At 34.6% G+C, this 22,531-nt stretch overlaps 1 protein-coding gene across 1 annotated transcript; it reads right to left on the bottom strand.

The window, feature by feature from the left end:
* Positions 1 to 1,849: 1,849 nt before the first annotated feature.
* Positions 1,850 to 22,345, bottom strand: LOC126814764 (eukaryotic translation initiation factor 3 subunit A). Its single transcript, XM_050540127.2, has 12 exons — positions 22,167 to 22,345; positions 17,182 to 17,372; positions 16,510 to 16,646; positions 15,747 to 15,910; positions 15,227 to 15,285; positions 14,947 to 15,087; positions 12,769 to 12,977; positions 12,177 to 12,348; positions 11,267 to 11,458; positions 5,437 to 5,553; positions 4,260 to 4,445; positions 1,850 to 1,996 (listed from the first exon to the last, which is right to left on the bottom strand). The coding sequence occupies exons 1-12, from the start codon at positions 22,213 to 22,215 to the stop codon at positions 1,850 to 1,852; spliced, it is 1,764 nt and encodes a 587-aa protein (XP_050396084.2). The 5' UTR covers positions 22,216 to 22,345.
* Positions 22,346 to 22,531: the final 186 nt, after the last annotated feature.

The raw sequence follows: 22,531 nt of genomic DNA, 5'->3' as shown, positions 1-22,531 counted from the left end.
AATCATGTTGTTTGAAACCAGTAACTTTCAAGTTATGCACAAAATATGAATTCAAAATTTTAATATTTTCCAAAATAACAATAACCGCCAAACTTTCTTGTACTGTAATTTATAGGCTATTATGGTAAATAAGTAAACTGTTACATTTAATTAATATTGAGTATTCATGATACAAAATGAAATGGGGTGGAATGTCCTACTTTTCTGCTCCTATACTGGGCTAATGAAGACAGGCACAAGCCATACAGTGTGCTATAAATGAAATTTTGCCTGGGCACAGCACTATGGCTTACTCTTATATCAAATTCCAACTGCCAAGGGATCTCTTACGTGCACACAAATGTAAACACAGGACTTCAGTTTTCCATCCCATCCGAATGACTAGACAGCTGTCCTTGCCAGACCCTCCTTCCTGCACCACTGACATGGGGGAAACCATGTCGGATATTCCTGATGCACTGTATCTGCCATGCAGGGATCAAACACGTGACTTCCAGGCTAGTGAGCCAGTGTCTTACCGTCTTAACAAAGTATTCATGACAGCTCAAATGACCAAAACTGCTATCAAAATTTGATTTGATAAGCAAAAATTTATTAAAACCATTTCACACTGCTAACCAAATGTCAAATTATTTTGTTCCCGCCCCATATATACTAACTCCATATTCTTTACCCTGCTTAGGGTTAAACTAATTTCACCTTTGACAAAATAAAAACCAATTACCAGGGTTTTCGTGGTTAGTCCAACATAATTTAACATGTCAAGCTTCCTAATGATGTTAACTATAAAAAAAATTCATATGCAAGAAAGACTTTATTAGTTTAATACCTTTCTTTCTTGTAATTTTAATCTTTCATTCAATTCTTTCTTTTCCTTTTCTAATTGTTCCACTTGTTTTTGCATAATTTCATCAACATCGAGATCAGCAATATCCTGATAAAGTACACCAATAAATCATTTACTAATACATTTATTTTGAACATATCACATTTATCTCAAAGGCATATATAATTTTAATTAAAATTTTTTGTCATGTGACTGAAAAGCTCAGCCTACCTTCACGACAAGAATTACAGTCGGACATATATTGCTATGTCATAATTTAAATAACAAAATTTAATTTCAGACGATGTGTTCTCTACCAACCTCTTCATCAAAATTCTCCAAAAATTTGGAACCCATTTCAGATTTTCTGAGTTGTTCAATTCTTTCTTTAACATGTTTACGTTTGATTTCTTGATGTTCAAGGACAGCTCTATGTTTTTTGCGTTCCTCTACTTCACGTTCTAACCGGGCCATCTCCTCCTCGTACGCTTTACTCTTCTGTGCTTCCATTTCCTCCATCTCTTCTTTCTCCTGCAGAAAACAAAAAATTTCAAAGTTACAAATTTACTATAAGTTTTTCTCTTGAAATAGATTTAATGTTGTGTTTGCCACTTTTTATTTTATAAAATAAATGTGTTCAGAAGTGATGATCAATAAAAAGATGGGTAATGATTGAAGTATTGATAACTGAGTGGACGATGAATTATCTGTGGATTAATTCAAAGCTCATGTCACCAAGAAACATCACAGATTAGAACAAAGTTCTTGTCTGTATAGTAGCCGTTATTACTCTGTAACCTTCATAAACAAGATTACAAATTAAAACCGCATATTTCTTGGCATTCTCTATATGCCCCTTTGGACGCTAAAGTGATGTGAAGTATCACTCCAGTGGAACAAAGGCAATTCCTTCACTTTTAGGCAATACAGAAATATTGTCTTTAGTCTAAAATCAGATGTTGAGAAGACCATTGTCAAAATTTGGTCTCAATTGAAACATAGTCTAAAAGATAAACTATTAGATCAACTTACTTTTTGGTCATTAAAATGTTCAAGCTGTTCTTTACGATCTTCAATAATCTGTCGCCTCTGAAGGATCTTGGTGTGTTCCCGTTTAGCCGATGTTCGATATTCTCCCATAATCTTTACCTTCAGATTATCTCGTTCAACCTAAATACAACACAGAAAAAGAAATTTTTTTTTATCTTTCAATCAATATCAATTGAACTAGAAAACATTCTAAGATGGAGACTGATCCACCTATGATATCAAGAGCAGGTCAAAACAACAGTTCGAAATTACATACCTGCTACAAGATTTTGAAAGTTTTGGCAAATTGCGTTATAAATTTTTTTTTATTTCAAAAGTGATCAGAGCCGAAATCACATCTTTAGAAGCTGATCTGCTTCTAACTTGATAAATTACCATACCACAGAGCTACAAGATAAATTCTACGTTAAACTAAAGAAAACCCTTAGTTTTTATAAACTTTATCTTGTTAAGTTATGATAATCTATTCAAGTTTAATTCAGAGAATGGATTAAAGCTATCATCATTTCACCTCTTAATCACATGAAAACCACTCAAGGTGTTTTATTGGCATGGTAAAAGATGTACTTGAAAACAAGAGAGAGAAATAGGATTTAACATCCACTCGACACAAACTAAGTCATTTTGGAACTAACATATGGTTCAATTTTATTTCAATAATTCGCTTGCGCATAGTGGTCTTTAGCAGTGGGAGGAAACCGGAGGGCCTGCAGAAAACCCATGAGGGTGGACAGGCTACCCTACTCCTGGTCACGTACAACAGGGAAATCAAAACTACGCCAGTTGACTCAATGACATACTTTATGATACAGTGTGCACGTGCTAACCATTCAGCAATCCCCCCCCCCCCCCCGTTTATCCATAGAACGCTTGTTTATCTTTATGGTAAAAGTTCATTGAATAATTCGGTTTTTTGATACACGAATATCGGTTGCCACCCTAAAGTTTGGATTCCTTCACACTACCATCCTTAGACTGGTCGATCGTTAACAACAGTGTACACTACAGATCGACCAAGGCCTGGAAAACGATGTGTGACAGTGCCTCGACAAAATGAGCACACTATTTTGCAATATCTGCAGGGGGACACGTTGCCAGTTTCCCGTACTGTGAGGGGTCCACATGGGTCTATCAGTGTTGAACCCGTCACCATCTACCTACTGCCAGACTTATGGCCTTGCATTGAACCAGTTCCGACTCAACACATTTTTATTGCACCTCAGCATACCTTGATTATTAAAGAGTTTATGACATTTTCTCGACATCCGAAGAGTTTAACCAATTTTTAAACATGATATAAAATTTTAAAATATGCAGGATATAGTTTGTACTTTGTATTTGATTACCTACAGAATTGATATAAATTTCAACTAAGATGATATATCAAAGTATTAACTTTGTAAAAGTTTATTTAGTTTGAAATTCTGAAAATTGTTCTTTTGTGAGGTGGTATCTCATGGTTGATTAATATATTACAGGATTATATTAAATCTTTTGAAGAGCCTACTCCTGTTTACTCTAAATAAATTTCAAAAGAGATCAGAGCCGAAATCACATCTTTAGAAGCCGATCTGCTTCTAACTTGATAAATTACCATATCACAGAGCTACAAGATAAATTCTACGTTAAACTAAAGAAAACCCTTAGTTTTTATAAACTTTATCTTGTTAAGTTATGATAATTTATTCAAGTTTAAATCAGAGAATGGATTAAAGCTATCATCACATCACTTTTCAATATTTTTGTAACATTTTTAAGTTTTATTTAAGCTATAAATTAAACTTAAGATTTTTTTTTTAATGCTTGTCATGTTATACTAAGTTTACAAATTCCCAATTAAACATGCATTATGCAAGAGCTAAATCTGATTATTGCAAGTCTTAATTTAGGCTTCAGATGTTATAGAAATTATAAATTAGATCTTTATTTAAACAAAAAGACCAAAATCAACTCTGTAGACCCACGGATGGCTCAGCTACCTGATGAAAATACGTCAGTTAGATCGAGACTAAATGATAGAGTGTACTTAGCGAGGCCGCTGTAAAGCATTTCGGTGTGCCATTGAAAACTTTACTTGATAATCGAGATATGTAGGTGGAGTTAACGCCTGTCAATCAAACGATCAGCGAAGGTGAAGACACAATTCGCTACCATTTCTAGGCAAATATTACAACGATGATAACTGAATTTTTCAATATATTCTTCTTTCATCATCTACTTTTGAACGTTATAGCAAGAATGGCCAACTCTCTATAAAAATCTCCCATAATGTATCTTATAAGATTATTTGTGCAAATATAAACAATGCACATTTTAACTTAAATTTTCTTCTAATGCCACGTTTTGGTCCCAATTCCCTCCCAGTAATCTTTTAAATTCATACCTGTTTTTCATGAGGAACTATGAAAGTCAGGGCTTTGTGAAGTGACCTGGCCATCTCTGTCAGCTGATTACGAATCTGTTCACTGGGCATGCTCTGTATATATGGTCCTTCAGGCACATCTTCTCGCTGGGCGACATCAAGATTCGTACCAAAACTCAATGATCTGGTCTGATGGTTTATACGGACCTAAAATGCAAGTCAAACTTGTAAGCTGTGTAGCCTCATTCATCAATCCTGAATTGATTGCATTATGTATGTAACTCCCAACAGTTACTGGAATAAAACTAAATAACTCAGATAATTTAAACAGCGTCACATAAAGATGCCCCTAATAATTACTATCTCGGGAAATTAGGTTTCAGGAAAATCTTAATGGGTTATTCCCTGTCAAATCCAATGAAATAAACTGGCATAACTGAATTTGTTTTTAGTTTTTGTCCTGTTTATTATGGTAGTTGATGTTATATAGATAATCATCAAACAGAAAGTAGTAGCTTTCAATAAATAGATTATAATATAGCATACTTGGACAGTACATCTATCTATAGAAGATAGTGAACGGCGTAGGATGCAAATAACTGAAAACATTCTAAACATTGCTGGAATATAAATGATTTACTTGAAAAAGAAATGGGGTCAATCAAACAGGGCTAATGAAGACCAGCATATGCCATACAGTTTACTATGAGCGAAATTTTGCACGGGCAGCGGCTCTATGGCCTACTCTTAAATGCCAATGTATACACGGGACCTCAGTTTTTGTGCCCTCCGTCATGCACCACTTCGGAAAATCCGAATCAACTTTCTCAGCCAATGATCTACATGGAAAATCAGGTGTAAAATAATAGAGAAACAGTAGTTAACATAATCTAATTAAATATATTTGAAACTAATATAAGTAAATCATATAGAAAAACTACTAGTCCCAAGATGAAAGATCAAGAATGATCTGGATTCCTATTTTATGAAATGACTAGCAGTCTTCATCAGCAGAGCATTCGGTAATTACCGGCAGATACAGGATTCTGTCCACCACAAAGGGTTAAAGTAAAGCGTATTGTTATAAAATTTAAAAAAAAAAAATATTGAGTCTACAGATTCTGGAATCATTCATTTTGTGTTTTATATTCCATCTGTACTAAAAGATGCCCTGCTTCCTGCAATTCTGCCAGCTTACCTGTAATTCTAGTGTTTTCTTAGCATCAACAATAACTCTCTCTAATCTAAACTGTGTAGCAAATGGTACCAAAGAAGAAAGACGGGCAAATTCTATCGTTTGATAAACTTGGGAAACCTGAAAATATAATAGTAAGAATAAAATGGTGATTGTCTAAAATTTCTGTATTTATTTCTTATTATTTTAGTAAATATTAAACTGTTTATCCATGGTTGTGGTTTTAATGAAATCCAGTTTAACTATAGAAGTTAAATCAGTGTGATATCAATCCTAGTTTATAATATCTGCTAATCTTACCATCTTATAAATAGTATATATTTATAGATATCCGCTGACCAGCATTTTACATACAAATCATTTTTAATTTGCATGAACAATAATACAACTTGCAGCTAAATGTTTTTGTTAAAGTGAACCTTATTTCTATATAATTAAGTTAAATATGCAATCTAACTTATTTCCATAATTTAAAGAGCAATCATCAAGAACGTAAATTTTGTTTATTCAAAAGGCTTAATTTTCAAAAATTCAACATCTGAACTAATTAGAGTAAGTTATTTTCATTAACTAATAAGTTAACTTGGTAACATCTCAGATGGCTTGCAAATAATTCAATTTGAAAATGCCTATGTTCATTCAAACTGATGATTATATTTTATTAAAGATGCATTATGGGAGATAAGATAAAGAGATGGCAGTTCTCGCTATAATAGTTAAAAACTAGATAGTGTAACGGTAATTTGCTGTAAATTTCAGTCAAATTGATCCACTATGAGCCGAGAAAGAAGCGGGTGAAATTTTTGCATAGTCTCGGTCATCATTACTAAGATAGGTTGCCAGGCAACAAAACATACGCCCACAGCAGCTAAATCGTCCGAGCGGTCGTCAAGGGTTGTCGCATATTTATTCCTTTGTACGTAATTGGGGGTCTTTACAAGACCGTTCCATACAGATCAGATTATAAATTTTGTCGTTTGAGGGTTTACAAGGTTCTACAAACTGAAAAAAGGGTCTCAACTCTGGAAGTAATCTACAGAAATTGTTGAAATTTGACAGGCTTTTTCGTTTTACTAATTTAAATAATGCATATAAATTTCATAAAGATCACATGATCACTTTTGTCATTCAAACGTTCACAATCGCCATAACTCTAGAAATTATTGACGGAAATTGCTGATATTCAATAGACCTGTTTCACAAATTTAAATGATGCATATAAATTTCATACATATCTGATGATAACTATCATCAATCAGCATTATCAAGGTTAAACAAAGTGAAACAAGGACAATAACTCTAGAAGTAATTAATGTAAATTGCTGAAATTCAATAGGCTTTTTTGTTTCGCCAATTTAAATCATGCATATAATTTTCACAAAGATCGGGTGATAACTTTGGGAGTTAGAGCGTTCACAAGGATCAATAAAGTGAAACAAGGGCCATAACTCTAGACATAATAAACGGAAATTGCTGAAATTCAAGAGGCTTCTCCGTTTCACTAATCTAAATAATGCATATAAATTTAACAAAGATCGAATGATAACTTTTGGCGTTAGAGCGTTCACAAGGTTCAACAAAGTGAAACAAGGGCCATAACTCTAGACGTAATAAATGGAAATTGTTGAAATTAAATAGGCTTCTTCATCTCACTAATGTAAACAACATATATCAATTTTAAAACAATTGGATGATAACTTTTGGCGTTAGAGCGTTCACAAGAAATTGTGGACGATGGACGGACGGACGGACCGACAGACAGACGGACGGACGGGGGCGACGTCAATATACGTCCACATTTCAATGTGGGCATATAAAAATCAATAATATAAACAGCATAGTCAGGATTATCCACTTTTTCTGATTTAATTATCAATGACCGTTAGCGGCATATAGAAATCTAATCCAGCCAACATCGAAGGCTAGCCTTGAGTTTATTATGGTCTGGATAAGTTAATTAATGTCTCATTGATAATTTAGATAAAATTTCAGGCCTAAAGAAACACTTGTATTGAGCAGATTTTGCTCTTGCATAATGCATGTTTAACCTGTGAAGTTATTAATGCACTAACGCCTTCTAGATGTTTAATGTAAATTAAGTTAACAAGTCTGTCCCGGTATTCTGTTATCTAGATCTGCTCCCAACATCATGTCCTGCCTTAAAGATCAACATTTTCAAAAGAAAATTTATTTCCATGGAACACTTTAACATTTATTTTGTCATCCAGCATAAATATTTATATTGTAAGTAAGATTTAGAATATTATATTATATAGGAATACAATTACTTTAATTAAATCAAACTTTAATTTCATCTTGGCTCTGTTTGACGCTGAACAAATTGAAATAATTTTTTCAGTAACACAAAAGCCTGTTTGAACAATGTACATGGTGAAACAATCTTGCATCATAATTTATACAATATGATGTAATTATCAAGAAGTCACACCGTAGCATCAGAGATAATATTACTAGAGACATGACCATTAGGCTATGTAAAATTGATACGAATTGGTACAAAAATATCCCCCAAACAGCTTCTCAACACAAATTAAAACAAGCCAACAATGAGGCAAATCATTTAATTATTATATTTTATGCCTGCCCTATTTCATCAGACCAAATTATAATTTTTGTCTGTTGAGGGTATACAAGGTTCTACAAACTGAAACAAGGGCCTTAATTCTGGAAGTAATTTACAGAAATAGTTGAAACTTGACAGGCTTTCTTGTTTTACTGATTTAAATAATGCATATTAATGTCTTACAGATTAGATGATAACTGCTGTTGTTCGAGCATTCCAAGGTCCAACAAATTGAAACAAGGGCCATAACTCTAGAAATAATTAACGGAAATTGCTGAAATCCAATCAGCTTCCTGGTTTCACCAATTTAACACTTTTACACTATTTGTGAACAAGGAGCGGCCACATCAATAGTGTATAAAGGCCTTGCAAAAGCTTGTGTTGAAAATCACAGTTTGTGTTGTGTTTAGCGTACACCCTCTTACGCAGAACATGGGGAAAAGAAAACAAGTTATCGATTTTACACGGCCTTATTGAGCACTTTTATCAGTAATTCAACACTACACAATACTCATTCCGACCACTACTACATTTATCTGAAAATTATAAACTTGACCTTTTATAATTCACTGTCTTTTGGATTTCATAAATGCGTGCTTAGGTAATCTTTATACTGCCTGACAAGTTGAAATGAAATGGGGTTTAATGTCCTACTGATAGTTAAAAGGATAAAATTCAATTCATTTATAATCTAAAATGAAATGGGTTGAATGTCTATACTTTTCTGCACAATATTCACAATTTTTAAATGAGCTTGTTTTTAAAACAGGTGAAAATTGGTCAACTCAAATTAAATTGTGTACAGAGCAAAAACTAATTTCATTTTATGTTATATCACCAGAATATTTCTGTAAAAGGGTAAAGCGTATCTTATAAAAACCAGCGGCTGTCAAGCAGGATACGCCCACATTTTCGAGAGATGGATAAAGAACAAGCTAAAACGAAAGTGATTTTTCCTACAATCAAGGGTCATAATTCAGGAAATTACAATTCGATATGCACAAATACGGAAAGGAACCGAGATCTTTGGGTTATAAACTTACATTTTAAGTTTCAACAAAATCGGATAAAAATTGTGACCTCTATAGGGTCCACAACCTTGATATACCATATTTTTACGCTGTTTGGGAACGACGGGCAGCCATTTTGTCTGTCAGTTTTGCGTCGATTTTCACGATATTCGAACTCGGCCGTCCTTAGGGTGAAACGGTGATATAATACGTTTTTTTTAAATCGGATAAAAATGACCTCTATAGGGTCCAAAAGCTAAAAAAGCGATTTTTCGTATAATCAGGGGCCATTATTCAGGAAGTTACGGTCCAATATGCACGAATATCAAAAGGAACCGAGATCTTTGGGTTATAAGCATACATTTCAAGTTTAAACCAAATCGGATAAAAATTGTGACCTCTACGATGTTCACAAGCTAAAAACGTGATTTTTTCGTACAATCAGGGGCCATAATCATGAAGTTACAGTCCGATACATGCCAATATCGAAAGGAACCGAGATCTTCGGGTGATAAACCTAAATTTCAAGTTTCATTGAAATCGGATAAAAATTGTGACCTGTAGACTGTTCACAAACAATTATGGACGGACAGAGGCGACGACAATATACATCCACATGAAAATGTGGGTGTATAAAAAAGTATTTGGTCTCTACTAGTTCACATTCACAAATAAACAGTCAACCACTGTGAAACATATTAAGCTTCAGGACATAACATTTAGTTTCACATTAATTAATATTTATATTGTAAGTAAGATTTAGATAATTATATTATATAGAAATACAATTACTTTAATTAAATCAAACTTTAATTTCATCTTGGCTCTGTTTGACGCTGAACAAATTGAAATAATTTCTTCAGTAACACAAAAGCCTGAAATCTCACTAAATACAAATCTTTTTCCGAATGGGCGTTGTGTTTTTAATTAAACATACTCGATCAAAGTAATTTGAGTAGTGCAAGAAGTTTTAGATGGGAGAAGGCAAAAAATGTGGTTTGACTTTACCATACTATGCAATCTGATTAATAAAATACAGATCTATAGTTCGTTTCGTTTTTTTTATACTTTCGATGGCCTACACTAACTGAAGATCTGACAAGTTATAGCGATAGGTCACGTCAGGGGTCAAAAGACCGACTTATGACCCTATGATGTCAGACATTTGATTAAGCAATCAGCATTGATGTTAATAGTGGATTACGCACAGTTCCGTGCAAAACACGCCTAAAGCTTGCCGTAACAGACCGTTTCATTGGCTTATCCCTGACACCATTCAGAACACGAGTTAAATAACTCTTCCAGATCCAAGTGTAGTCAAGACAAGTAAAACGAAATTTTGAACTATAAAAACGAAACGAAATAGGATCTGTGTTTTAACCAGATTGCCATACTATGTTGCAGGAGATGCCTGTCATAAGATGCAGGGTTGAGCAACGTTTCTAAGATATATTTTCAATACCTCTTATTTTAAATTGATGAGTTGTGTACATCAAGCAGTAAAATAATTAAGACCTGAACAATATACCTATCTGTTGATTTCTTGTTAACCCCACCACATCGAAAATTTTACCTGGAGACAACCACTACTTATCCTAGTCACACTACCAAACACTCTTTCCTAGTCAGTCTGACATATCATTGCCAAGTGGAATGAGGGCTTAATTTTTTTGTAAAATTTTTTTAAAATGGCTCTTAACGTCCACTCGACACAAACTAGGTCATTTCGAGACTAACATATGGTTGAATTTTATTTCAAAAATTCACTTGCGCATAGGTGTCTTAATGGGAGGAAACCGGAAAACCCAAAGAAAAACCAGGTTGGACAGACGACCATCTACTTGTCACATACAATTGCCAAGTGGAATGAGGGCTTAATTTTTTTGTAATTGGCATTAACGTTCACTCGACACAAACTAGGTCATTTCGAGACTAACACATGGTTCAATTTTATTTCAATAATTCACTTGCGCATAGGTGTCTTTAGCAATGGGAGGAAACTGGAAAACCCAAAGAAAAACCATGAGGTTGGACAGACGACCATCTACTTGTCACGTACAATCAAAACAACGCCAGTTGACGCAATGAAGACATTACAATACAGTGCGCACGTGCTAACCATTCGGCTATCCAACCCCCCCAACAAGGGCTTAAAAACCTTACAAAACAAAAGCTTATTAGTTATTCACTACCGTTCAACAGGTTTATTACTTTGTTCAGTTTTATAAATTACAATTACCTGTTTTAGGACTCTAGTTATGACAATATCTTCTAGAGCAGGTACATACTGACTCAGTTCATCATTTTTAGATATAACATCTAACGGTGTGGTTACTCTCGTGTACAAACTTAATGGGTGAAAATCAACCTCTAACCATTGATAGAGATTCTGTAACTCAGGATATACATTCTGTATAACATTATGCTTAACCTGAAACATAAACAAGGTCAAGTTTTTGTAAACCATGAAATTATTACAAGTAATCATCTTCAAGAAAATCAAATTAAGAGGGATTATAAGAATTAGAAAATTTTCCCTATAAATCCTGTTTTGAATTCCACCTCCAAATTAACACATTTGAGGTAGACTTATTCAAATATTGATGTCTTAATTTTACAAACACATGATGCTCACTGGCTATCTTTAATTTTGGGGGAATAATTTTAACTTCCACATTTCAGTTCAGGTACATAAATTTTAGATATGTTTAGTTTTTGTCCTGTTTATTATGGTAGTTGATGTTATATAGATAATCATCAAACAGAAAGTAGTAGCTTTCAATAAATAGATTATAATATAGCATACTTGGACAGTACATCTATCTATAGAAGATAGTGAACGGCGTAGGATGCATATAAAAGAGTCTAAAATGACTAAAACAAGGCTCTTAAATGGAACTAATTTCTTCAGCAAATAAACTTGTCCACTTGTGTAAGTATTAGGTGCAGCAAAGTTGTCAATCTTGATGCAAACCCTGCTGCAACTGTTGTGTTACTCTCACATTGCTGATTAGTGTTTGCCACTTTGGGCATTTAGTGTTTTTGCGAGAATATTGTTTTGTACTTTAATTGAATAATAATTGCTATTTATTCCTGAAAAATATTCTATAACTTTTGATGAAGATTCATCAACGCCCAGAAGAACCTACCAAATCTTTAATCAATCCCTGTCTAGTTGGGGGGTTGGGTAACATTAGTAGTGTTGCTAGGTGGCGTTTCTTCTCCATCGTACTTTCATTCATCTCTAAAAGTTCTCCAATTGCATTACGTGATGGCGGTATCTGTACAGCCAATGTGGCACATAAAACTCTTGATGCCATCCTACAAGAAAAAATATTTTACAATAACTATTTAATGAATGGTCAGTTTGAATGTCCGACTCACAACACGTCAATTTGGGACTTCCTAAAACATTTTGGTGTGGCAGTCCCGCACCAGACAAGGGGAAGCCATGCTGGAAAACGCTCATGAACTTTCTCGGCCAACACAGGTATCAAACCCACAACCTCCAGTTAGCCACAGTGGCCCGTGATGTAGCAGTACAGTGGAGACAGAATATTTTAAACTGGGGATGACTGGGCAAGATCTAGCGAAATTAATACAATCAAAATATAACCTTTACTCGCCCCCTCGAAATCTAACTAGCTTTTTTAATGCTAAATAAAATGACATTCTTTCAGTAACACAAAGCCTTTAACAAAAGGCATATGTTTGGCTTCAAGATGTTGTGTATTCACTTACTGCGTGAGTTCCTCAGACGCAAGATTTTTTCTCTGTTCTCGTGACAGGTGATAAAGACGATGTAAAGTGGAGGCATGGAATAATCGATTTCCAGACTTCCAGAAGACAAGACCAAGTTTCTGGTAATAATTAGCCATAAGCGATGGACGTGGAGGCTTCTTGGATAAACTGATCAATCCGTGGATATCTTCTACAGCTTTAAAAGCTTCCTGAAATAAAAAGTAGGTAAATACCTAAGCAGTTGTATTTGCTATGCATATTAAGCATCCATGGGTTTGCCAAGACAAGATTCTTTATATTTATTCACTATATAGTATTAATAAAATCATCATATATGTAGTGTGATGTTAGCCATGTTGATATCTGCCTGCTATACAACATAATAATCAAACTAGTTTACAATGACAGACTATAACCCTTTCTTTAATAGACTTGGCATATTAAGGCCGTCGTTCGCACTTCATTTGGTGAATTTTAACAATAAAATCGTTTTTGAGGTTTTATGATTATCTGTGAGTAACACTATCTAGGAACACATACCAGTCATTTTTTTCACAAAATTCTTCTTTATTTCTACAAAATTTGGTTCTGAATGATCCCACCCTTTTTTATTTTGCCCTAATTCCGCTAAAACTATTGATATAAATCTAAAAACAATAGGCATTTCATACGTGAAATACTTGGCTTCCGACCGGTAAACTGTCGCCATGTTGGATACTGTTAGAAAGCTTGGGATTTCCCCTATTGAAAGGAAATGACGTTTTTTGGGGGTGTCTTGAAACCTTTCTTCTGTATTGAGATAAAAATAGCAAGCAAGAACAAGATTTGCATACCTAATGAGGTTATTTCAAGATTACGTTATTTGATTGGTCGGTCACATAGGTCAATGGTGAAGTGTCCAATCAGAAGCGGGCAATCCTCTAGGTCAGGTCAATAGGCATGCGCACTAAGCTCAGGTCCCAAATCAATCCTGGTTGCTATATTGCTGAACCGTACGTCACTGTTTATCAATATTTTTGAAGATTTTCAAATAAAATGCGTTTGAAATTGTTTAGATGACTAAATAAGTATGACAGACACTCATAATAAACAAAATGAAGATGAATATTCGTCTGCTAGACCTAGTAGTGGTATGGTTGCAATACCATTACCAGGTAGGCCTGCTGTCAGTGATTATTATAGTTATGGTTGTTTTGAATAACATCTATTCCTATGCCAATGTTCGGTTGTAAATTTACACACAAGAAATAAAATAAGAAAATACTGTATATTGATAAGAAAAACATTAGAAAATATATATATTAAAAGTCAGTTTTTTAATATTAAATAAATGAATTGAACAGATCGGCGTAAGTTGTTCTACTGAAATACTTCAACTTCAGTTGTTGATTTCTCAAAACAGTTTTTTTCTAGAGTTACCAATTTTAGTCATGCTATATCTCTGGAAATTATCGTCAGATTTTCTTGAAACTTGGAATATAATTTTCTATATAATAACTTTGTGCAATAGGAGAATTTTATTGAAATCTGCAAAATAGTTCCTGATATATTGTTGCCATAGCAACTGTGACACGTGAAAGAATTTTGAAGTTAACATTAAAATGTGTATAACTTGCTTTCTAATTATTATTTTGTAATGAAACTTGCCTATTGCACAAAGGAACATGTCAGTAACCTCTCTGCTTAATTTTAAAACATTCTGTTGAATAGTTTCTGAGAAACTGGATGACTAAAATTATATGCAGAAATCCAAGATGGCCGCCGTTTCCATAGCAACATGTACCCCCAGGAAAATTTTTCGGCCGTTTTTGTAATATTCAATGGATGTGTTCTTAGATGTGTAAGAATGGTGACTTTACCTCAATTATTAAAAAAACTGAAATTTTCTACTGTCCACCCCCTTAAGGGATAATGGCTATACAACTTTGATTGTGATAAAAACTTAATTGAATGATTGCATATGTTTGTGGGATTGAACGACAATCTATCTGATACAAATTTTCTGTCTGGTGATAAAACCAATGTTAGAAAAGAAGCCAAACGATGCTTATCTTTCAAAACAAATTTTAATACATGGTACTGAGCACTTAAAATTACACGTCAACCCAATCCAATACTTGATCGAAATCAAAGAAGTTTATGTGCTTTCATGTTTGATGATTTTAGAGGTTAACATACCTGCCAGAGTTCCATATTGATAGCTGAATCTAGTTGTACCAATCGTGTTTCCAGATGCATGGCTTGTGAATCAGGGTTGTTCAAGTTAATAGCCGTCTGCTGATGTTGATGTTTGTGAATGTGTCCCAAATGGGTACGCAACTATAAGAAAAGGAAAAAAAAAATTCAATGTCATTCTATATTCTGACTTTGTATTTTGTTTTAAATGACTTAACAAAATTTCATCTAAATTTCTGATAATGTTTGCCAGGTTATATCAGTAATTATATAGTTTACTTACATTGTCGCATAATTTTCGGAACTCCGTCTTTCTGGCATATTTGAGACAGAATTTGAATGCTGAAAATAAATAATTGTAAAATACAGTTAATATAAAATAAACAATCAAAATTGAGATACTGACATGTCTTGCCAACAACTTAGATTAAGAATAACATGACTTGTCTTATTGTGGTTTTAATGAAATCCAGTTTAACTATAGAAGTTAAATCAGTGTGATATCAATCCTAGTTTATAATATCTGCTAATCTTACCATCTTATAAATAGTATATATTTATAGATATCCGCTGACTAGCAATTTCTACCAATATTTGAATCAATGATTAACAATCTCTTGTTAAGAGAATAATTTAATAGTAAATTTATAGAAATTAATGTAAAACTCCATCTCAGGAGCTTTCCATAAGACTAGCCAACCTGCTTATTCATTGCTGCTCAAGACCTAATTTAATTAGTGATTAACTGCTTGCCATCGTTCTTTTTGTAGAAAATCCTGATCACTCAGCAATTTAGCATTTACCTTGTTGAGCAATATCTTGATACAGTCTTTCAACTCTGGAATTATTTCTGAGTAAATCAAGACACTGTCTGTACGACTCCCACAAAAATTTGACCCATGGTGTGAGGATGGCTCTATCAGTTCTATCCTGGGTATCTTCACCACTTACAGCTTTCAATAATATACTGAAAATAATTTTCGAAAGTCCTTTAAAATGGGACATCCTACATAAAGCCATATACATAGCTTCAAAACTTTATCAGAGCATCAGTTTTAGCAACATATCCTCAATTAGGTCTTGTGGTTTTAATGAAATCTATTTTAACTATACAAGTTAAAACAGTGTAGTTTTAAAACCTAGTTTATGATATATGCTAATCTTACCATCTTATAAATAGATCATATTTATAGATATCCGCTGATTAGCATTAGTGCAGATTCAGTTAATGACCAAATGCTGGCTAGGCTATCCAGCACTTTAAATAGCCAGATAGATTGCGTGTGCAGTCAACCCTTTCATACGCACACTTAAGTCGATAGTAAATAGGTCACATACTTTTTCTGAAATAATTTACTCACATCAAAAAGGACCACAATTAAAAAGATTCTGTAGTGATTCCAAAATGCTAAAACAGTTTGATATTCAATTTGTCCATTTCTTTCAATTTATAAATAAGAAAACATGCAGTATGTTTTACTTTTTTCATCAATGTTATTCAGCCATTATGTGTTGCATTTACAATATAATTTGGGTATGTAGTCAACTACTACACTGGCTACCTACCTTTCAGGAGAATCTGGAAGATCCAAATCATCAACATCAACCACCTTTTGGTGTGATTTTTCTCGAGCAGCTTCTGTTCTTTCTTCTGCCAGTTGAATATAACATCTTACAACATCTACTAGTGATGCAATATTCACCTGAAAAATACAAATTTAAACTTCCTCTTACAATATTAACTCCACAGATCTGCTAAATCATTCAAAAGCTGAAACATAACCTGTTATCTGAAAAGCAAGGTATTCTAAATATAAATGTATAAAAATAGTAACATCCATTCAAAACAAACTTATTTTGGGACAAACTTATGGAACATATTTAAATAATTCACTTGTAAGGTCTTTAGTATTTGTCGAGCAACCCTTCTAGTCCCTTGACATGTAGAAGCCTGGGGTTAAATCCATGCAACTTCAACTCAATTGACAGACCTTTTGCTAACCATCTTACTAACACTGTTTACTCAACAAGAGACACAGATAATGTCACAAAAAGAAAGATCCCAGTATCTAGCTAAATAGACTAACCAGCTGGTATACTTCTTGATGTACAATAATTATACCACTTGTACAAGCAACATCAGACTTTTACATCAACTTAGTGCCAGTCAATGAGGGGTTAAATGTATGAGGATGCAAATTATGCTTTTTAGTAAAAGAAACAACAGTTTTTACGAACCTGTTGACAAATATTCTTGTATTGATACAAGCCTTCTTTAGCAATATGACTTTTACGTAGTTCAACACATAATTGAAGATACTTCTGCATAATAGGCTCATGGACCTTCTGCCATGTCCTATGACGTTTACTTTTAATGACATCGGACAGAGTTTCAAGGGCTCTCTGCCTCTTGCCAACATCCATAAACTCTGAAAATAAGAAAAAAAAATCACTTAATTTAGCATACATTATGCAAGAGCTAAATCTACCTTTTGCAGGTCACATTTATTAACACTACAAGAACATAATCAACTATCGGGTATGATGTTACAGATTTGAATCCAACCTATAATAATGATTAACCATAACAAGAGCATCGCCAACGTTGCAATATACGTCTACATTCCTGCTTTGATTGATATGGTACTTTTTAAAATGAACAGAATGAAATATGAAATGGATGTAATATGACAAGAGGCAAAAAGGGTTGGGGGAGGGTTTGTTTTGCCAAATTTACAGACAAAATATTACCATAAAATGATGTGACTGAACAGTGAGTTAACTTTTGACTGACTGGAAAAAAATATTCAGGTCAACCTATCTCTAGTAGGAGTTATAATTTCACATTTTTTTTAAAGTCAGTGCTATTATTGAACTTCAGAATTGTTTATTATCTATTGAAGAATTCTTTTTTTTTAGGGCTCATTTTTGAAGAATTTTTAACTTCAGCGAACTTTCTGTCCTTCAGAAAGGACTAAGCACAGCAAGTGAACAGACATAATATACTACTGAAAAGATGTCCACAACTAATTTCTCCCCTAAATTTTTAGGGGTGACTTTGGTCACTTATTTGCAGGCCCGAAAGTTCTGTACAATTAATAAAATCTTCCTTTCCAGGTGTAAAAATTGGTAAGACACTATAAAAAAACAAGTAGGTGCAAGGAACTATAAAAACTATTCTGATGGATTAGAATGGTGCAAATCATTTTTAATGCATCACAATGATATTTTAAATACATGTACAAGAATGTGTCAAAATATATCAAGAAAAAGAGCAGCTACAGATGCTAAAGTTATTGATATGTACTTTGATAATCTAAAAGTAGTAGTGAAGGATGTACCTGCAACTAACATCAACTATGATGAAACAAATTATCAGATGACCCAGGAAGGATCAAATGCATACATGTATTTAAAAGGGGGACTAAATACCCAGAACGAATAATGAACAGCACAAAATCATCGACCAGCATGTTTGCTGGAATGCAGCAGGTGAAATATGGCCACCATATGTAGTTTACAAAGCAGAACATATGAGATGCATGGTGTCAAGGTGGTCCACCTCATACAAGATACAACCATACAAAAAGTGGATGGTTTGATGCTCATTTTCCTTTCTGTAAAAGGTTAAATGGCAAGACGATATTAATTGGAGATAACCTTTCTTTTCATCTACATGTATCACAGAAAGTTATAAAGGAATGCAATGATAATATTAGCTTTGTGTGCCTTCCTCTTAACAGCACACAGTCAAATTGTGTAACTGAAATGCTTACCCAAATGCGTTCACCAGAACAACCAGAATCAGAAAAAGACGAAGTAGAATTTCTCCTGGAAAAAGCATTTCAGTTAGAGATTTAGAAGAAACTGAAAAAACACAAAATCAGTGAATGTTGTAAGTAGTGAAAGTGATAGTGAAAGTGAAGTTAAAGAGTATGAGGATATAGTTGCAGCAGAAGAACCTAAAGAACCTGTAACAAAGAGATCTGATAACGGGACACTGGGTATTAGTCAAATTTACAACTAAATGATCCGTTAAGTACTTCATCGGGAATATTCTTTCAGTCTTAGATGCTAATGTGGATGAAGATTTCAAAGTCGATTTTGTAAGAAGAGCTGGTGGTAACTTTGTTTGGCCTGAGAAGAGATTCAGCACACATAAGAAACTACCCCCACCAACAGATATTAGGAGAGGCATGATTAACTTTGAAATAAATTTGTCAGATTACCTCGAAACCCAACTACTGTAGACATGTACATGTATTGTGCCAAATCAGCTTCTTGTCAACTAAATGTTTTGTTTCATTACGATTACATGTACTTTAAAAGGATTTTAATGACATTAATATTAAGTGACCAACTTTTAAAGTTTTACTGACTGGGAGTCAATGCAAAATAATTTGCTATTATTGTTTACCTGATGTAAATTGTGCCAAATCAGATTCTTGTTAAGTTTATTGTTTTGTTTCATTAAGATTAAGGGGAGTAGCGGGTCGTGCACCTACATCAAGTTGCCGTCCTTGGGGTATAAGGAATAAGTATACCAAGTTACAAAATAATCCATTCAGAATTGTGGCCTTCGAGCACTAAAGGCTCTGCCCCTGGGGGTCGGGGCATTCACTAAAATCAATAGTTGACGCCCTTAGGCCATAAGGAATACAAATGCAAAGTACGAAGTTGAACTATTCAGAATTAAAATAGTAATTGTGTTCCAGATTAAATGTTTTTGTATTTATTCTCATTTAGTTGAATTAAGTTAGCCATCTAGCACGTACATGTACCTATTGTGACATTCACTAAGATGCTGAATTTAGTGAGGTAATAGAGACACTTCTGTCACACATAAACAGTACCATGACTGATAGGGCAGCAGCTAATCATGCAGCAATTCGAATAGTGAACGAATGTTTTGGTAAAACTTTTCTTGAGTTAAATTGTCACCTGCATCCTTTGGACAGTATTACTTCAAAAAGTCATCAACTCTGCATTCACTAGAAAGTGATAAACCAAAACTCTACAGGAGTGGCTGTTTGCTGAAAGGATTACCCTCGCTATTAGGAAGATACATTATAAACAGTAAGGGAGACCCCATGCTGTCTGATCATAACCTACCCAAATAGTGATTACAGCGGAAATCAACTTCATGTCTTGTTCAAGCTCATGCAGTGCTCATACAAAATTATTATAGAAGACTTCAAACACCCTGTTGCCTTCTTGGAGTTAAATTTCTTGCCGTTCTTGGGAATGTCCTAACAAGGCCCCCTGGACGAAGCATTATCACCGGGGACAAGAGTACCAGATGCATCATACGGATGCTTTCCTTGAGGTCAAGAAGTGTTTTAAGCAGCCGACTTCAAAGATTTTTTGGTGATATTGTTGACGATAACAAAGATAAAAGGATATAGAAAGATGATGTCGCTCAATCAATATTCTCAGTGATGATGAAAGTCGTTCTCACGGCAGTTGTTGAATCCTATGACAGTAAATTAACTATTATACCTCTGAGGACACAGATGACCAGAAACGCATCATGGAAAGCCAGTCTGCAGAGTATGTCCGGTGCATGCACGAGTAATTTTTTTCAGAGATCAGTGCACGCAAATTTTCTTTAGATTTTCACGCAAGTTTGGCACAACATTTTTACCTTGCCTGTAGCGACTTTAATTTAATCAGTACTAATTGTCATTTTTTTCCCGTATACGGTACTCGTTGATCCGCATTCGATAATACCCGACATGCAAGGGAGACAACTACCATAACGGTAAGTGGTGAAGTGACTCAGTGTGCGAGTCAAATTGACCCAGTTGAGTTGCCATTTGTGGCTAATGTACGCGTGCAGTGGTTGCTATAATTTTGAATTTCAGTGGTACTTTTTTGAAATTACACGCCAAACATAAATAGCTTTATTTATGACTCGTGGATTTATCTTCATCACGCTTGAAGTGTTAGGTTGCACGCCGGAATTTAGTAAGGATTTTCTTTGCACGCACGAGATCTCGTCAAAATCAGATATACTCTGCAGATTGGCTGGAAAGTGTGTACCCATAATATTGAATCAGGAGGTAATATTGACCCTCCTTTTTGTGTCTTTTAACATTAAGGGGGGAAAAAAAAGACAGGTCAGTATATTAAATCAATGAGCAAGTCCAAACAACAGGATGTAATAAAAAGAGAGAGAAATGGGGTTTAACGTCCACTCGACACAAACTAGGTCATTTCGGGACTAACATATGGTTTAATTTTATTTTAATAATTCGCTTGCGCATAGGGGCCTTTAGCAGTGGGAGGAAACCGGCGGACCCGAAGAAAACCCACGAGGATGGACAGGTGACCCTACTACTTGTCACGTACAACCGGGGATTTGAAACCAGTCGAGCCAGTCGACTCAATGACAGACTTTATGATACAGCGCGCGGACGCTAACCATTCAGCCATCCACCCCCCCCCCCCCGGATGTAATAAAACGGCCAATATCGATTGCAGCTCAACCGAGAAGAAAAATGCAGAAATACATGGCAGAGCTTCAGAAAGATCTATCCAAGCATATTGCTAACAAAATGCAAAAATAAAAAAGGAGCAAACTTAGAGAAAAACTGAAAAAAGGTTGAGGTGATAGCCCAGACTTCGCTGCTGCATTTCCGTTTCTGGATAACCCATCTTGGAGATTACAGATGGATCTGTTGTTGGGAGATTACTGCACAATTGGGCTCGGGAAGGTTCTTTTAGTGATACAATGCCAAAGTTGAAAAGTTTGAAGTGAAAAAAGTGGGGGCAAAATTTACATAACTTGGCCAGACCTGATGAAACGGGAGGGGTGGGGGAGACTGGTATCTTTGAAATTGCAATCAAATTTTTTCAAAAATTCCAAATTTGTTTCACCTGCTTACCTAAATTTCGTTTTGTCTTATATGGCGGAGTTACCGCGGCCCTGAGTTACCGTACCGTACGTAAATTTGTGAGTTAAGAAATCAGTAGTGAGGACTGGAACCATTCTCTACTCCTGATCATCTATGGACGCTTGGGACCGAAACCACGCCATTTTATTCAACGACTGACCATATGCTTTAAAAAAAATAATTTCGTTAAAGGCAGATTTGTCTTAATTCAAAGTTGTACTAGGACCAGATGGTTGCGCTGACTTATCGACAAATCAATTATGTGGTGCACATTTTTATTTTATGGGTTCCAACACCTCCACATTACAAAACCACTTGTGATCTTACCATTCGCTCTTTTAAGAGCATTTTCGGGGCGCTGAAAATACGCCGGCATATTCAGATACTTTGTATAGCTCTAATTTACATAAACTATAGTTGATGGCACGTTGAAAACCCCTTGAAATAAAACGTGCTCCATATGCACCAATATGGCGGCAAGCATGTAAAACCACGTGGGTCGTGACGTCACATATGGGAATCGTGATTAAAAATAAATAGCGTAGAGAATGTTTCGTATTTCTGGAACACAAAATTGTGTTCTCTCGTTTAGTAACATTGATATATGGTTTATATATTTATTTATCTATTTACTTTTCACAGCCAAACACGATTAATACAGATAATATGAAAATGAAATACCATTTAACATT

The sequence above is a fragment of the Patella vulgata genome, chromosome 3 (assembly GCF_932274485.2).
Source record: "Patella vulgata chromosome 3, xgPatVulg1.2, whole genome shotgun sequence".
NCBI lineage: Eukaryota > Metazoa > Mollusca > Gastropoda > Patellidae > Patella > Patella vulgata.
Note: the sequence above shows the minus strand (reverse complement) of the source record. Positions and strands in the feature narration are given on the sequence as shown.